The sequence below is a fragment of the Phaethon aethereus genome (genome assembly GCF_964289735.1).
Source record: "Phaethon aethereus genome assembly, chromosome: 25".
Taxonomy (NCBI): Eukaryota; Metazoa; Chordata; class Aves; order Phaethontiformes; family Phaethontidae; genus Phaethon; species Phaethon aethereus.
The window spans coordinates 5,724,907-5,738,644 of NC_138601.1; the positions used below are offsets into that span (position 1 = coordinate 5,724,907).

Sequence of the window (13,738 nt, forward strand, 5' to 3'; positions counted from 1 at the left end):
CGCCCAGTTGGCGTGACGTACATACCCACGCCCCGCCCCGTTCTGAGTGGGCCAGTAAGGAGCAAGGCGCCTGGAATTATGAATGGACTGCTACACACGTCACATGCCACCCTTTAAAGGGCGAGGTGAGGGGCCGAGGCTGCGCGGGGCGCGCCGTGGGTCCCACCCGGGGACCGGCGGCACCGGGGCCGGGTCCTGCGCGCTGGAAAAGGGGCTGCTACTGCCAGTTACCGCCTCCCGGGCCCTCACAAAACCTTCCCTTTGACAGCGACGTTTACCCCTGCACCTCCCACCCCCAAAGGCCACAAAGAACATTTAAAAATGACAGTAAAGTTTCTTAATTAAAAAAAAAAAATCTACACTGCTGTACATATACACATTACTTACATTACAAAATCCCAGAGATAGATTTGCTGTATCAGCTATGCTCATTTCCTTTCCCTTCGAAGCGGCTCCCTTTGGGTCAAACATCATTCAAATCTCTGAGCAACCAAATAACAGCTACAGGTATTTTGCAGACTCGTCTAACATCACCCTCCAAACCCACACCTGAAATGGTGACAGTATCGAGCAGGGCTGTGTGTGTCACTTGTGTAGCTTTATCGAATTCCATTAAATTAACTCACATGTGAATTTGTTCTGCTCCGACTTTTAAGGACTAACAAAAATAGGTGTTTTGCTCTGTCAGATAAAAAGCTTGGACAACCTGCCCAATGTAGAAAGCAGTTACCACCTGGCATAAGCTGGTAATAACTATGAAAATGATACCAGTCAAGGTGGAGAGAGAAGGAAAATATCTGGCAATATGTTAAAAATAGAATACAAAGGCTCACGAGTTCTCCAGCAAAGGTTTGCTTGCAAGGTCATACTCATTACAAATATATTTACAACGCCAGGAGTCCAGAACACACTGTGGGCTGCAGCACAGAAATCCAGCGCCTCTCTGAGAGATGGTAACTGTTCCTGTAAAGAGCAGTAAGTCTGTGCTGGAGGGATGTCTCTCACCTTTGGGAATAAGTGTCCATTTAACTTCTGCACAGGAGCAGAGGAAGAACAAGTTTCATCTCTGCATAAAGTTTTTTTCCAAGGCAGCAGGAGTTCTCTGAAGGGAGTGTATATTGCGTTTTACCCGATCTTCTAGGGTGGAAGTAGATGCACTCTCTAGTTTTAAGCGACTGCAGAAAATTGAACCAACAAAAGAAATCAGAATCTGTTTCCAAACATTACACCACTTCCAGCAGGATTCATCCTCTCCAAGTCATCTACCTAAGTCAATCTAACATAAAACCCAGCCAATTATTTCCTATTAAAGTCTGCACTGAAAGAACTGAATACCTCTTAGTTTGGCCTGTAACAGATTCAATGCCTTATTTAAGGTCAGTGCTCAGAAATGTATTTTCAGTAGCTCTCAAGTCTCCTCCATCTTCCAAATATAACTAACTGTTAATTACAAATGCATCTGCCACAGGGGACTTGGTTGCTTTCTGTGAAGCAAATGAGGGAAAAGCAATGTGTTCCTGAACTGAGGGCAGAGGTCCTCTGGGAGCCCAAACGCCAGAGCTTGTGCTGTAAATGACTACATTAGCTATAGGAGGGAGATGGGATGCTTGTGACACTCACTTACTTTTACTACTTCAGATGACACTGCTGTGCTTTTCTGAATGATCTCCTCCTGCCCATCTCCCTCTTCAAACAACATGCCAATAAACACAGTCTGTCAGCTCAACCAGTTTCTTCTGTGCAGGGAAACACACAAAAATCCCTCTCCACAAAATATTTCGCTCATGGAGAAAATCTGTTGTGATTTTAAGGCACCCTTTTATGTGATCCTAGTTCTAGGCGGCTTCAGGAATTAAGTGTACATTCTCTGATCAATTTATAGAGTCTGGAGAATACTACATTGCAGCAACTCCAAAATATACAACACTGGCCATAGGATCTTTCTCACACACCACTGCACTTTCTGGAAGGCCTTGTGCCACTCCAATTTCCTTTGCCTGCCATGTGCACAAGGGACTGTAAGTTACCACCTGTATTTAGAAATTAGAAATGATCTTATTTCTTGTTGAGCACAAGCTCTTGGCACATGGACTCCCAGTGGACTTGCAGGCCTAGAACTGTTGCAAGATCCTAAAAAACTGAGAACTTTTTAACATCTGCATGTAAAACACTACTAGGCCTTCTACAGGGTGACAAAAAATAACTGATCACCGGTTTCCAAGTCTGACTACCAAGGCCATCACAGAAACAGCTATCTTTTGGGTTAAGAAGAGAATTTGGGAACAGTAGATGTCAACTAGTTCTACTGTACAACACAGTAGAGATGGATCCTATACCATAACCCAAAACACCTCAAATGTTGAGGCCATCACTCACTCCTGAGCAGCTGTGGCCTGTATTTCCCTTGAATGAAAAAGCAGGTAATAAAATACACTCACTTGAAGAACTTCCCATCTCTGGAGTCGAGTTTCTCCAGTTCCCGCTCCAGCTCCTCCTCCTTTCGGTGTTTCCTAAGGTTGTTTGCTCTCTCCTCTTCCCGCCACTTGGCATTTTCCATCATTTCCTGGCGTTTACGCTCTAGCTCCTCTGGAGAGATCTTTCTGTTTGTGTAGAAAACATCACGGCTGTGAATCAACATCACACTGGGCCCCACCCCCCTCTTGCTTTCCATTCTTTAAGATGATTTATAATCCCCAAAATTAGGAGTGGTTAACATGGTTTCTTCTTTGATAGCAAATCAGCAAAGCTTGTAAGTACACGTCCAAATGTTCTGCTTTACCACACCCTCAAGAAAGAGTGTTTTCTCCCTCTTTTCAGCCTTCTTGTGTTTAACTGACTGGTAAGATGATGCTGTCGGGGTCATATTTTCCTGATGACAGTGAAACAGAATGCTTCTAATTAACAGTCCGTGGGACAAAGACTGACTTCACATTACTGCCTTGCACAGTGATGCGAGACACATGGAGAACCAGCAACCATGTGAGCTGCTTTGGGAAGCTGTCCAAGGTGTTGGCTAACAATCAAGCTCAAGAGCACCAAACTGAGCACTTCAGGACTGTCTGCCTGACTTTCTGGACATCCAATCCAATCTGCTATACTCAACAGAATAAAATTTAGTTCACAGATTACACCCAGCTGTTTCACAATCACCAGGGCAACTTCCATCCGAAAGCACAGGAACAAGATCTTGCTTACCTTGTGTAACCCAGAGTATGCTGTCGTCGATAGCTCTTTTTAGGGGAAGGGGTTCTAGCTCTCCCTTTCTCCTCCCGATTGCTATGTCTGTAACCCAGAAATATCCTCTTTTTAGCACAGATACATTATCACATCTCTAAACTTTCCCTGGACTTTCTGTATACATTCTGAAACCAAAACGTCTCCTATAACTGCAGGACTGTTACCCATCCACTGTGAAAACAAATTCTACTGACTCTTAAGATACTGTGAATTTCCATCTATTGTTACTCAGTTTTAATTATTTCATCAGCAAACAATAAATACCTGGTACCTGACTTTATCAGCATTTAGTAAAGATAATTCAACAATTATACCCTTTAAAGAGAATTGTTAGCCCAAATAAAGCACAATGACAAGCAATAATCAAACGGTGTATCTAGAAGGAGGGCGTCCCAAATGGAGAGTGCAATTGCAGTTAGCAATTGTTCCTGGCCCCTCCAGGAGCTAACTTGTGTGCTTCCGCACTCTTGCACAACTGCACAGCTCCTGCCTTTACACCCAGAACTGAGCAATAACGTGGTCGGAATTCTTAAGTGGTAGAAGGAGACTGAATAAGAGGGATTTTGATTCTAGAGAACTCCCCCAACAGCAGCCCTAAGTTTACATTATCCAGGTTAGCCACACTCACTGTTTACTGTGTCTAGAAGGCGATCTTGACCCCCTGCACCCAGACTGTTCTGAATTCTTCTTGCTAGAGCGTCTCTGAGGGGAGCGGGACTGGCTCCTGGACCTGGAGCGATCCCGGTGCTTGTGGGGGGCCCTCTCCTGGCCGGCAGCTGGAGAGCTCCGAGACCTGCGACTCTGGTCAGAGTCTCTAACCTGGAATTCAAAAGTGTCTTTCAGGAGAGATGTCTTGTAAGAGCACAACAACAGTGTAAGGCCTCAGACTAGGCTAAGCAGAGGAAGGAGAGTACGTTGTGCTATGTGTTTACTTGTCTCACTTCCCAGGTTCTTATTAACACCTGTGTCTGAAAAGATCATCTCCGTATGATGTTCAGTAAATGAAACTGCCAAAACAGAGTATTTGAACTGATGTGTGACTCTGAAGAGAAAATAAGTAAAACTTAACTTGAATTCAGAGCATACAAAAGTCCTACTGGGATTTGAAACACTTTAGTTTCAAGGTGAGATGGCTCCAAATTGAATCTGAACTTTATTATACCATGACCCACTCAGAATCCTCTTCTAGCTGGTGAAGCAGTTTTGCAACAAGCTACCAAAACTCTTGCTCTTCCCTAACTCAGGGCACTTGCTACTAAAACAGCTGTGCGAAACACATGTACTTACCTGCAAGCCATATCCTGGGACTTTGTAAGGTGCAGATTTCCAGGAAGAACTGTTCATCCTCTTCTGAGACCTAAAGAGAAGACAGAACAGTACTTTTGAAGCAAATGAAATTCAAGAATATTTTTTAACATTAAAATGTCATAAAAATAATTTAGTGATACGAAGCCAATAAAGTAACAATAAAAAAACATTTAGACCAATGAAGAGCATTAATTAGAGGATTTGAGGAGGATTTGAAAGATGACATGAAAAACAGGTAACTTCATCAGGAAACAAGGTATTTTTACTACAAAACCTCAAAACATACTTATTTTTGCTTCGCTCCTCATCACTGCTGTCACTTTCACTGCTAGAACTGCGACGTCGATGTTTCTTGTGCTTCTTCTTCTTCTCTTTCTTCTTCTTTTTCTCTTTTTTATCTAAACTGTTTTGCAGCTATAAAGCAAGACACTGTTTCATTAGTAACAATTAATGTCCCTACGCTTGGGCAGTCAGTATCAGAAGGCAAGGGTCAAAGTTCTCGTGGAAAGGCTCCCAAAACAAAACCTAAACCATTTAAAGTCCTCTCTCAAAACTAAAGAGCTTAATAGAGTCTTCCCTAGTGTCAGTTTGGTATCACTGCATGTCAAATCCTATGTCTGCAATGACTCTTTGGTACTAAACCAACAATTAATCGCTAGCTAAAAAAAAAAAGCACACTGGGAGAGCAAGAGGAGCAAAATAACACTAGACCTGAAAGGAAGAGAAATTGGTTCCTGCAGAGAGACTGATAGAGAACCTTGTTCTATTATATCTGGAATACAGAAAGCACAATTTTTTTTTCCTGTGAAAGAGTCAGGAAATGGGACTCAGCTCCTTATCCTAAATGATACCATTTTGACCTATCATACTCTCCTTGGTTCAGGAGAGTACTCTTGTGCTTTGAGTCTGTAAAAGAGTACTGAGATACACCTACCAATTCTTTGATTTTCTTCATTTTAACAGGATTATTCAAAACTTCTCTCTTCTTTTCCTCCTCCCTCTTTCTAAAGCAGAAAAAATTTAGTATTTTAAAACAACTGAAAATAGCATATTTTCATGAAAGATACCAATCAAGTGCAAGCTCTAAAAACACATAAAGGAGCAAAACAGGCAAGTTATGTACATTCAGCAAAATAGACCCAACTAAGGACGAGTCTGTCCTTTTCTTCTCCACTTAAGAGTGCAACTAGTAGTGTAAACAAAAATTTATTCTGTTACCATCATTCTGCCTACAATGCTTATAAATGCCTGAACTCTCAGAGCAGACCAGATATAATCACATCCACACGAAAAGGTGAGCTAAGCTGGCAGAGATGAATCAATGCGGAACACCAATCTTTGCATTCATATGCATTTACCAACTTCAAGCTAGATGATCTATATAATGATCATCAGATCTCTCAGATCACAAAATCTTAGATTTGAAATCACAACAGCAAAATTATCAAAAAGCAGCAAATTGACTCAAATATGTTATTTGACATTATGTCGCTGTGTCTAGAACACACAATCAAAATCCTACTATCATTTAAGTGGCTGATGACCTCTCTGCAGCCAGGACTGCCACCGACAGCCTAGAACTCACCAAGAGGCAGACATAGTTTTGAGGAACAGACACAATAGTGGTAATTATAAGGAAGATAACAGTTGCTAATACTGATGCTTTGCCTCATCTACTACGGCTTTTAGCTCCACATTTAGTACCTTATCATGAAAAGTGGGTCCTCCCGGATTTTGTTAGCCATATCCAGGACAGAATTGGCACCTGACTTGGCAAAGATGGAGCCTGGGAGAAGACCGGTCTCATTGGAACAGCCTGCATCCTTGTCTTCTGTCTTCTCAAAGATGTATTTGTCCACAGGGCGACCCATAAGGTATTCCTCTCTGTTGACCATGCCTCCAGGACCCTGGTACATCCACTCCAACTTCTCTTCTCTTTTCCTGTTGCAAACAAGACCATCTTATTTGCCTTCTCACAGTTCTAAAGTTACATTTTAAGGCACTGGCTTATGAAGGTGAGTGGAAACGTTTTAGCATCAGAGACATTAAACTGAAGGCACTCTCAGAGGCACCGCGAGCACCTGGACCACCTCACCACACATTACTCGTGGCCCAGCGATGGGCAGGGCTGGTAACCACCCGTCTGGGGCCCACCGCCTCACCTCACAGTGCCCATGTCCTCAGCGTATCGCTGCATCTCCTCACGTGCACGCTCCTCCTGCAGCTCCCGCTGCAGCTCCTCGATCTTCTTCCGCTCAGCCTCATGCTTCTGCTCGGCTTTCCACACCTTCTCCACATTGCGCAGGGTCTGGGGGTGCCAACTCTTCTTCAAGTTCTGCAGGAGCGGAGAGACCGGGACGGGACCGTTAATAAAACGCCGCCAAAGGCCCCTCTCGCGTCCCCACAGGCCTTGCCTTGCCAGGGGCCACGGGGACGGGCCCGCCCAGAGTCGCGCTCGCCCGCAGCCTTTCCACTCCGGGGCCGAGGCCCAGACAACGCGACACGCTCGTTCCCACCCCACCGAGACGCGCTGGGACCGACGCGCCCGCTGCCTGGGGCGGCGAACCCGCGAGCCCAGCCCGGCACCAGGAGCCCCGGGGGAGGCTCTCAGCACCTCTCGGCCCAGCTCGGCTCCCCCGAGCCCCTCCTCACCAGGTCGCCGCCCCCCATCGCGGCGGCGGGCCGAACGCTTCCCCCGCGGCTACCGGGACTGGACGTGCGTCATCACGACGCGACGCGTCGCCGCCAGCGCCTCTTCCGCACGGCGCGGCTCAGGATCGTCACTTCCGCCGCGGCGCTGAGGGGAGCCGGCAAGATGGCGGGCGCAGGCGGCGGAGTGGAACCCGGGCGAAGGCGGGCCCGGCCATGCCTCCCGATGCTTTCGGTAGGGAAAAAGAAAAGATCGAAAGCGCTGCCGTGAGCCGCCAGGAAAAGGAGCCGGTTGGGCGGCGTGGAGTAGGCGGGGCTCCCGCCTCCCTGCCGGTGCGGTGCCCCAGGCACCGCTGGTATCGTAAGGACAGGGCCTGATGTAGCTGTGAGCGGGCCTGCAAGTCGGTTTTTACCTACATCACTCGCCGATACGTCGAGGGAGGTGTCTCGGGTTGGGTACCTCAGAGCGAGAGCTCGTCGCGGTGTTACACAACCGCCTTCACAAAGAGCCCGGCGAGGTTTGCGTGCTTCTGGCGGGGGCCCAGCGTGGAGTTAGAACCGGTGACCTCCCGGTTCCTAACCCGGCCCGTCGCCCCTGAGCCACCTCTTCCAGCCAAACACCCTCCCCAACCACCCCGCGTCGGGGGGTCCGCAGCTCAGGGGTAAAGCCTCCGACTGCGGCTAGAGAGGTTGACAGTTCGAGCCCCGGGGCACTCACACAGCAATATCTGAGACTGGGGACTACCTTCAGCAAACCAACCACACACTGATTTATACCTCACTGACCCATCTCCCTTCAGAAAACATTTCTGGAAAGACATTATCCTCATAATTTACTGTTTAAATTAAGGGCAGTTACTCAAACAGGAAAAACTAGACCAGCAGCACTTATGATGAGACAGCTTATTTGTGCATAAGTGCAGTCTTAAGGAGAAGAGAGGGTTAAAATGTGAAAGTCCCATTTCATGCTTGGCAAAAGATCAACAAGTTACTTCCAAGATCTCGGAGGGGTAGGAAGGTCTCCCCATAGCCTGCCTGTGAGGAGATTTTGGAAAAAGAAACTCTGAAAAAGCAGCTAAAGAGGGGGCACCTGGAGTTGAACCAGGGACCTCTTGATCTGCAGTCAAATGCTCTACCACTGAGCTATACCCCCTTGGCACAACACCCTCACGAGCAGGTTTTAAAAACATTTCTACAGACACAAGTTTCCATGTCCACTGGTTAGATTCCTTGACCTCACAGGCCGCAGTACACCTTCTTGTGTCTGCCAGAGGGTGTACAGGGAGTTAAATATGACAGATTACGATAAATATGATTACTACAGAGAATTAAAAACAGAGAAAAGTAAACGCAGACAGTGAATAGGTACTCACACAGTGCACAACATCTGCACTTTCCTTATAGGTAGGGGCTGGGTACCTCAACTGCTGAAACCAACCTCCACCATGCAGCACGAGCTCCCAAGTTCCAGGGAGAGCTCTCCCGCTCCTTTCTGTGACAAGTTTTGTTCAAAAGGAGGGGGGGGGGGGGCAAAGAAAAGAGGGGGCACCTGGAGTTGAACCAGGGACCTCTTGATCTGCAGTCAAATGCTCTACCACTGAGCTATACCCCCTTGGCACAGCACCCTCACGAGCAGGTTTTAAAAACATTTCTACAGACAGACAAGTTTCCATGTCCACTGGTTAGATTCCTTTACTTCACAACCCCTGGGGGCTCTTAGTCTGCAGGCCAGAGGGAGTACAGGGAGTTAAAATACGAGAAATTATGATAAATACAATTGCTACAGAGAATTAAGAACAGAGAGAAAAACACACAGGCGGTGAGTAGTTACTCACACAGTGCACAATCCCTGCAGTTTGCCAGCAGACAGAGCCTCTGTACCTTCAATGGTGGAGCTCAGAAACCAACCTTCAACGTGCAGCACAAGCTCCCAAGTTCCAGGGAGAGCTCTCCAGCTCCTTTCTGTGACAAGTTTTGCCAAAAGGAAGGTGGGAGGAGAAGAAAAGAGGGGGCACCTGGAGTTGAACCAGGGACCTCTTGATCTGCAGTCAAATGCTCTACCACTGAGCTATACCCCCATGTGCATGCTTATTAGCTGTGCACCAGCAAAACAACGTTTAAAGCATGTTCTTCCCCAGTCTTTGACCTCTCTTGTCCACAGGAATCAAATCCTGCTGCAGAAGTTGCTAGCCAACATAGGCAACAAAGAAGCATTGAGGCACTGGGCTCCAGTACAGGAGACGGCCACTGCCTCTGTGCTTCGTGTTTCAGATGGCCTTGGCCCAGTTCCTCTCCAGCTCTCGCTCCGTTTCCGCTCTGAGGTGCAGTCTGTTCTCTTGCAGTGGACTGTAGCTTGACACAGCAGCTGCCTCAGAGTCTTTTGATGTGTTCCGCCGCACACTTTCTAGCTCCGACTGTAACGTGAAAAGCAATGAACAGGAGGGGAAGCTGAACCCGTCTTCCTGGCTAGCCTTCCAAAATCCCAAGAAAAAAGGGCTTCCGAGGGGGCACCCGGATTTGAACCGGGGACCTCTTGATCTGCAGTCAAATGCTCTACCACTGAGCTATACCCCCTGCCTGCCCCTCGACTGCCCGCCACAAACCTCCCTGTTAATTAACGACCCTCACAGCAAACCTCTACCAATTAATGCTGGGACAAAAAGCAGTTTCTCACAAAAAGCCCATCTCGTTCCTCACCAACGCCCCAGTGTCAGCTCTCTTGTCCTGCACGAATCTGCTGCTTCAGCTCTCCCCAGCACCTGATCAAACAGAGGACGGAGCCTGCAGACAGTTTCTGGGGAAAGCACCGAAAGAACAAACTCCAAACCAACTTTTTCTGGCTAAAAGGAAGGAAAAGGGAGGGGGCACCCGGATTTGAACCGGGGACCTCTTGATCTGCAGTCAAATGCTCTGCCCCTGAGCTATACCCCCACCTGTGCAGCACTGCCAGGTACGGCTCCTTGTCGGCACTGACCAGGCGGCTCTGCTGCATTCCACTGCCTGCGCTCACCACACCTGCAGCGCAGCCTCTCACACACAACACACCTCTCAGTATCCCTCATTTTACCTTAAACCCACCCAGGTCTCTCACCACACTTGCAGACGGGCTCCCAGGCGGCCAAGCCAATCAATTCACACTCATCTTTCTCCAAAACTGCCTATCATGGAGAGGAAAAAAGAGCACCTTGAAACACTGACTTCAAAACGCTGACGAAGGCACTGGGCTGCACCTCTGTTTCGTCTCGGGGCGTGCCCTGCCATTAGACAGCTCACCAGACCACAATACCTCCCATGCTGCCCATAGCCTCTCTGTCCTCCCCGACGGGCTGGCCGGGGGCTGGGGACAGCAAAAAACAAACGCCCCAAAGTCTCAGAAAGTCTTCACAATCAAAAGTAACCAGCTGCTAAAATAGATCAAGGGAGAACACCTTTATTTTAGTGGTGGTTTCTTACTGGTAAGCAAGTCTCTGCATCTCTCCTCAGGTCTGAGGAACAGCTCCTCCATCACCAGTGGACTGGAAAGATGAGTGCCTCTCCGAAAGATATCGACTTCTGCCGCAGGTTTGGAGAGTTGTGGTGACAGCCAGAGCCCCCGTTGAACCCTGGGAAGGAGCCACGACCACTCACCTCCTCCGTTGAATGGCCTGTAGAGAAGAGAGCGTCCCTCAGTCCACATAAATCCTTTTCCAGTTTCCTCTGCCCAGCTGCTGCCAGGGCACAGCTCCCGATCATCCAGTGGGAATGTCCAAGAAGCAATTCTTAGGTCACAGTGTTTCGCAGATTCATTTTGGTTATACTAAAGAACTGTTTAAAAACATTCATATTCATTTTTATGTGACTGTCTCAAGCAAAGCACTTGACTCCAGACAACCCCACCTGATGAGCTGCGAGAAGGACACGTACTTGCACCGCTCAAACTCCTGTTCAGGGACCTCTGTTCCACCTCACAGCTATGGAAATAATCCACCAGCCAGCTGCCCCTGCATGTGTGAACACAGTGCTGCAAGAAAGAGAGGAAGAGCCAAAATTGAGGACTGAAACAAGCTTCAGTAACGGGACTAGAAGAAATCATGCAGGAGCTGGAGGACAAGGGCCTATTGTTGAGGAGAGGCAGATTTTTGTGACCCACTGCAAACTGTTGCATTCTAAAGGGATTTGTAACAGGGCTGTACAGAGAAATAAGCCTGAAAGCTCGTTCTTTATTACTTGAGTGCCCAGCAGTGCAGGTCCTGCTTCCCTACAAGCACCTTCAGGAGCCAAAAAGGAGGAAGTAAAGGAATCATTAAATCTTGCAGGACAACTATACTTTACAATCCCTGATACATCCACTCTGACTTCTCTTTTCCTATTGCAAACGAGAGCATTTTATTTTCTATCAGGCAGATCTGAAGCGACAGTTTAAGGCGCTAGCCTATGAAGGTTAAGAAACATCAAACCCACATTTCCATATTAATGGAAATGTTTAAGCATCAGAGACATTAAACTCTTAACCGCTGGCAATATATTTTTTTTTAACATGAAGTTACGTGTTGCTGCTACACAAAAACACAGCTGATATTTAAATTAATGAAACAGGGGAAGAACTAAATTATAAGTCTCTCCAAACATAAAAGCTCTCATGTGACCAACTGACTAATTACAGTTTACACTCCGTTATTACCACACCATGACAGTTACAAACAAAGCCCCAAGCAAGTTTAAGGAAAGTTTCCCTATGCACAACTTCCTCCAGAAAGGAGAAGCAACAACACTGAGAAGAAAACCACCTACCATGGGGTCACCCACGCTCCCTCACCAACAGTGCCCGCATCCTCACATCACTGTGGCTCCTCAGTCGTCTTCTGCTCGGCTTTCCACACCTTCTCCACATTGCGCAGGGTCTGGGGGTGCCAACTCTTCTTCAAGTTCTGCAGGAGCGGAGAGACCGGGACGGGACCGTTAATAAAACGCCGCCAAAGGCCCCTCTCGCGTCCCCACAGGCCTTGCCTTGCCAGGGGCCACGGGGACGGGCCCGCCCAGAGTCGCGCTCGCCCGCAGCCTTTCCACTCCGGGGCCGAGGCCCAGACAACGCGACACGCTCGTTCCCACCCCACCGAGACGCGCTGGGACCGACGCGCCCGCTGCCTGGGGCGGCGAACCCGCGAGCCCAGCCCGGCACCAGGAGCCCCGGGGGAGGCTCTCAGCACCTCTCGGCCCAGCTCGGCTCCCCCGAGCCCCTCCTCACCAGGTCGCCGCCCCCCATCGCGGCGGCGGGCCGAACGCTTCCCCCGCGGCTACCGGGACTGGACGTGCGTCATCACGACGCGACGCGTCGCCGCCAGCGCCTCTTCCGCACGGCGCGGCTCAGGATCGTCACTTCCGCCGCGGCGCTGAGGGGAGCCGGCAAGATGGCGGGCGCAGGCGGCGGAGTGGAACCCGGGCGAAGGCGGGCCCGGCCATGCCTCCCGATGCTTTCGGTAGGGAAAAAGAAAAGATCGAAAGCGCTGCCGTGAGCCGCCAGGAAAAGGAGCCGGTTGAGCGGCGTGGAGTAGGCGGGGCTCCCGCCTCCCTGCCGGTGCGGTGCCCCAGGCACCGCTGGTATCGTAAGGACAGGGCCTGATGTAGCTGTGAGCGGGCCTGCAGGTCAGTTTCTGTCCCAGAAGGGGTACAACTCAAATTCGGGTGCTCTTGTGCAAAAGCCGAGTAGAGCTCTCCGCCAAGCAGAGGTTGCAGCCGCAGCCACATCGAGCTGGAGCCGTGTGGCGTGTGAAAGGGGGATCTTGGTCATCCCTGCTGCTGAACAGATTCCGCGGCTGCTGAGGGGTTGGGACCCCTCTGCCTCAGCAGAAGCAAGCCATTACCTCAAAATACCCTCCGGTGGGAGTGCTTTTTAAGGGTCTTTCCCAACTTAAATGAGCCTATGATATCATTTACAATTTCTGTTATTGTCCCCAGTATTCTGCTGGGCTTGCAAGGTGAACCACCAGTTTATTTTGCATGGGAAACTAAGACAGGCAAGATTTGAGTATGTTTCAAGTGAGGGTGGTAGAAGCAATCCCAAAGAAGCAGTTAGTACTTTGAACAGGACATTATTGAGAGGGCAAGTTTGTCAGGTTGTTCTAATTAACACTATTGTAAACGTGTCCTGGCTTACTGTTTACTGCCAAACTGCTCCTGTGAGATCACCTTCACAAAACACCCCTCGGGGTTTGGTTTCCTCTGGGGGCAGCCTAGGGTCAGGTTAGAACCGGCGACCTCCCGGTTCCAAACCCGGAGCGTCGCCCCTGAGCCACCTCTTCCCGCCAAACACCCTCCCCAACCACCCCGCGTCGGGGGGGGCACAGCTCAGGGGTAAAGCCTCCGACTGCGGCTGGAGAGGTTGACAGTTCGAGCCCCGGGGCGCCCAGACAGCAATACCTGAGTCTGAAGACACCTTTCAGCAAAACAGCCACAGACTGATTTATACCTCACTGCCCCAGCTCCCTTCAGGAAGCATTTCGTCAGAGATCCTTGCTTCTGGACAGACATTATCCTTGTCGTTTACTGTTTAAATTAATGGCAATTA

At 48.9% G+C, this 13,738-nt stretch overlaps 1 protein-coding gene across 1 annotated transcript; it reads right to left on the reverse strand.

Annotated features, from left to right (window-relative positions):
- Positions 1–1,020: 1,020 nt before the first annotated feature.
- CWC25 (CWC25 spliceosome associated protein homolog) lies at positions 1,021–7,215 on the reverse strand (the record flags this gene model as incomplete). Its single annotated transcript, XM_082010428.1, has 10 exons — positions 1,021–1,175; positions 2,439–2,600; positions 3,196–3,282; positions 3,866–4,056; positions 4,525–4,594; positions 4,832–4,959; positions 5,480–5,549; positions 6,250–6,486; positions 6,708–6,880; positions 7,198–7,215. 10 exons carry the CDS (start codon positions 7,213–7,215, stop codon positions 1,061–1,063), a joined length of 1,251 nt encoding a protein of 416 aa, XP_081866554.1. The 3' UTR covers positions 1,021–1,060.
- Between the last annotated feature and the right edge of the window lie 6,523 nt (positions 7,216–13,738).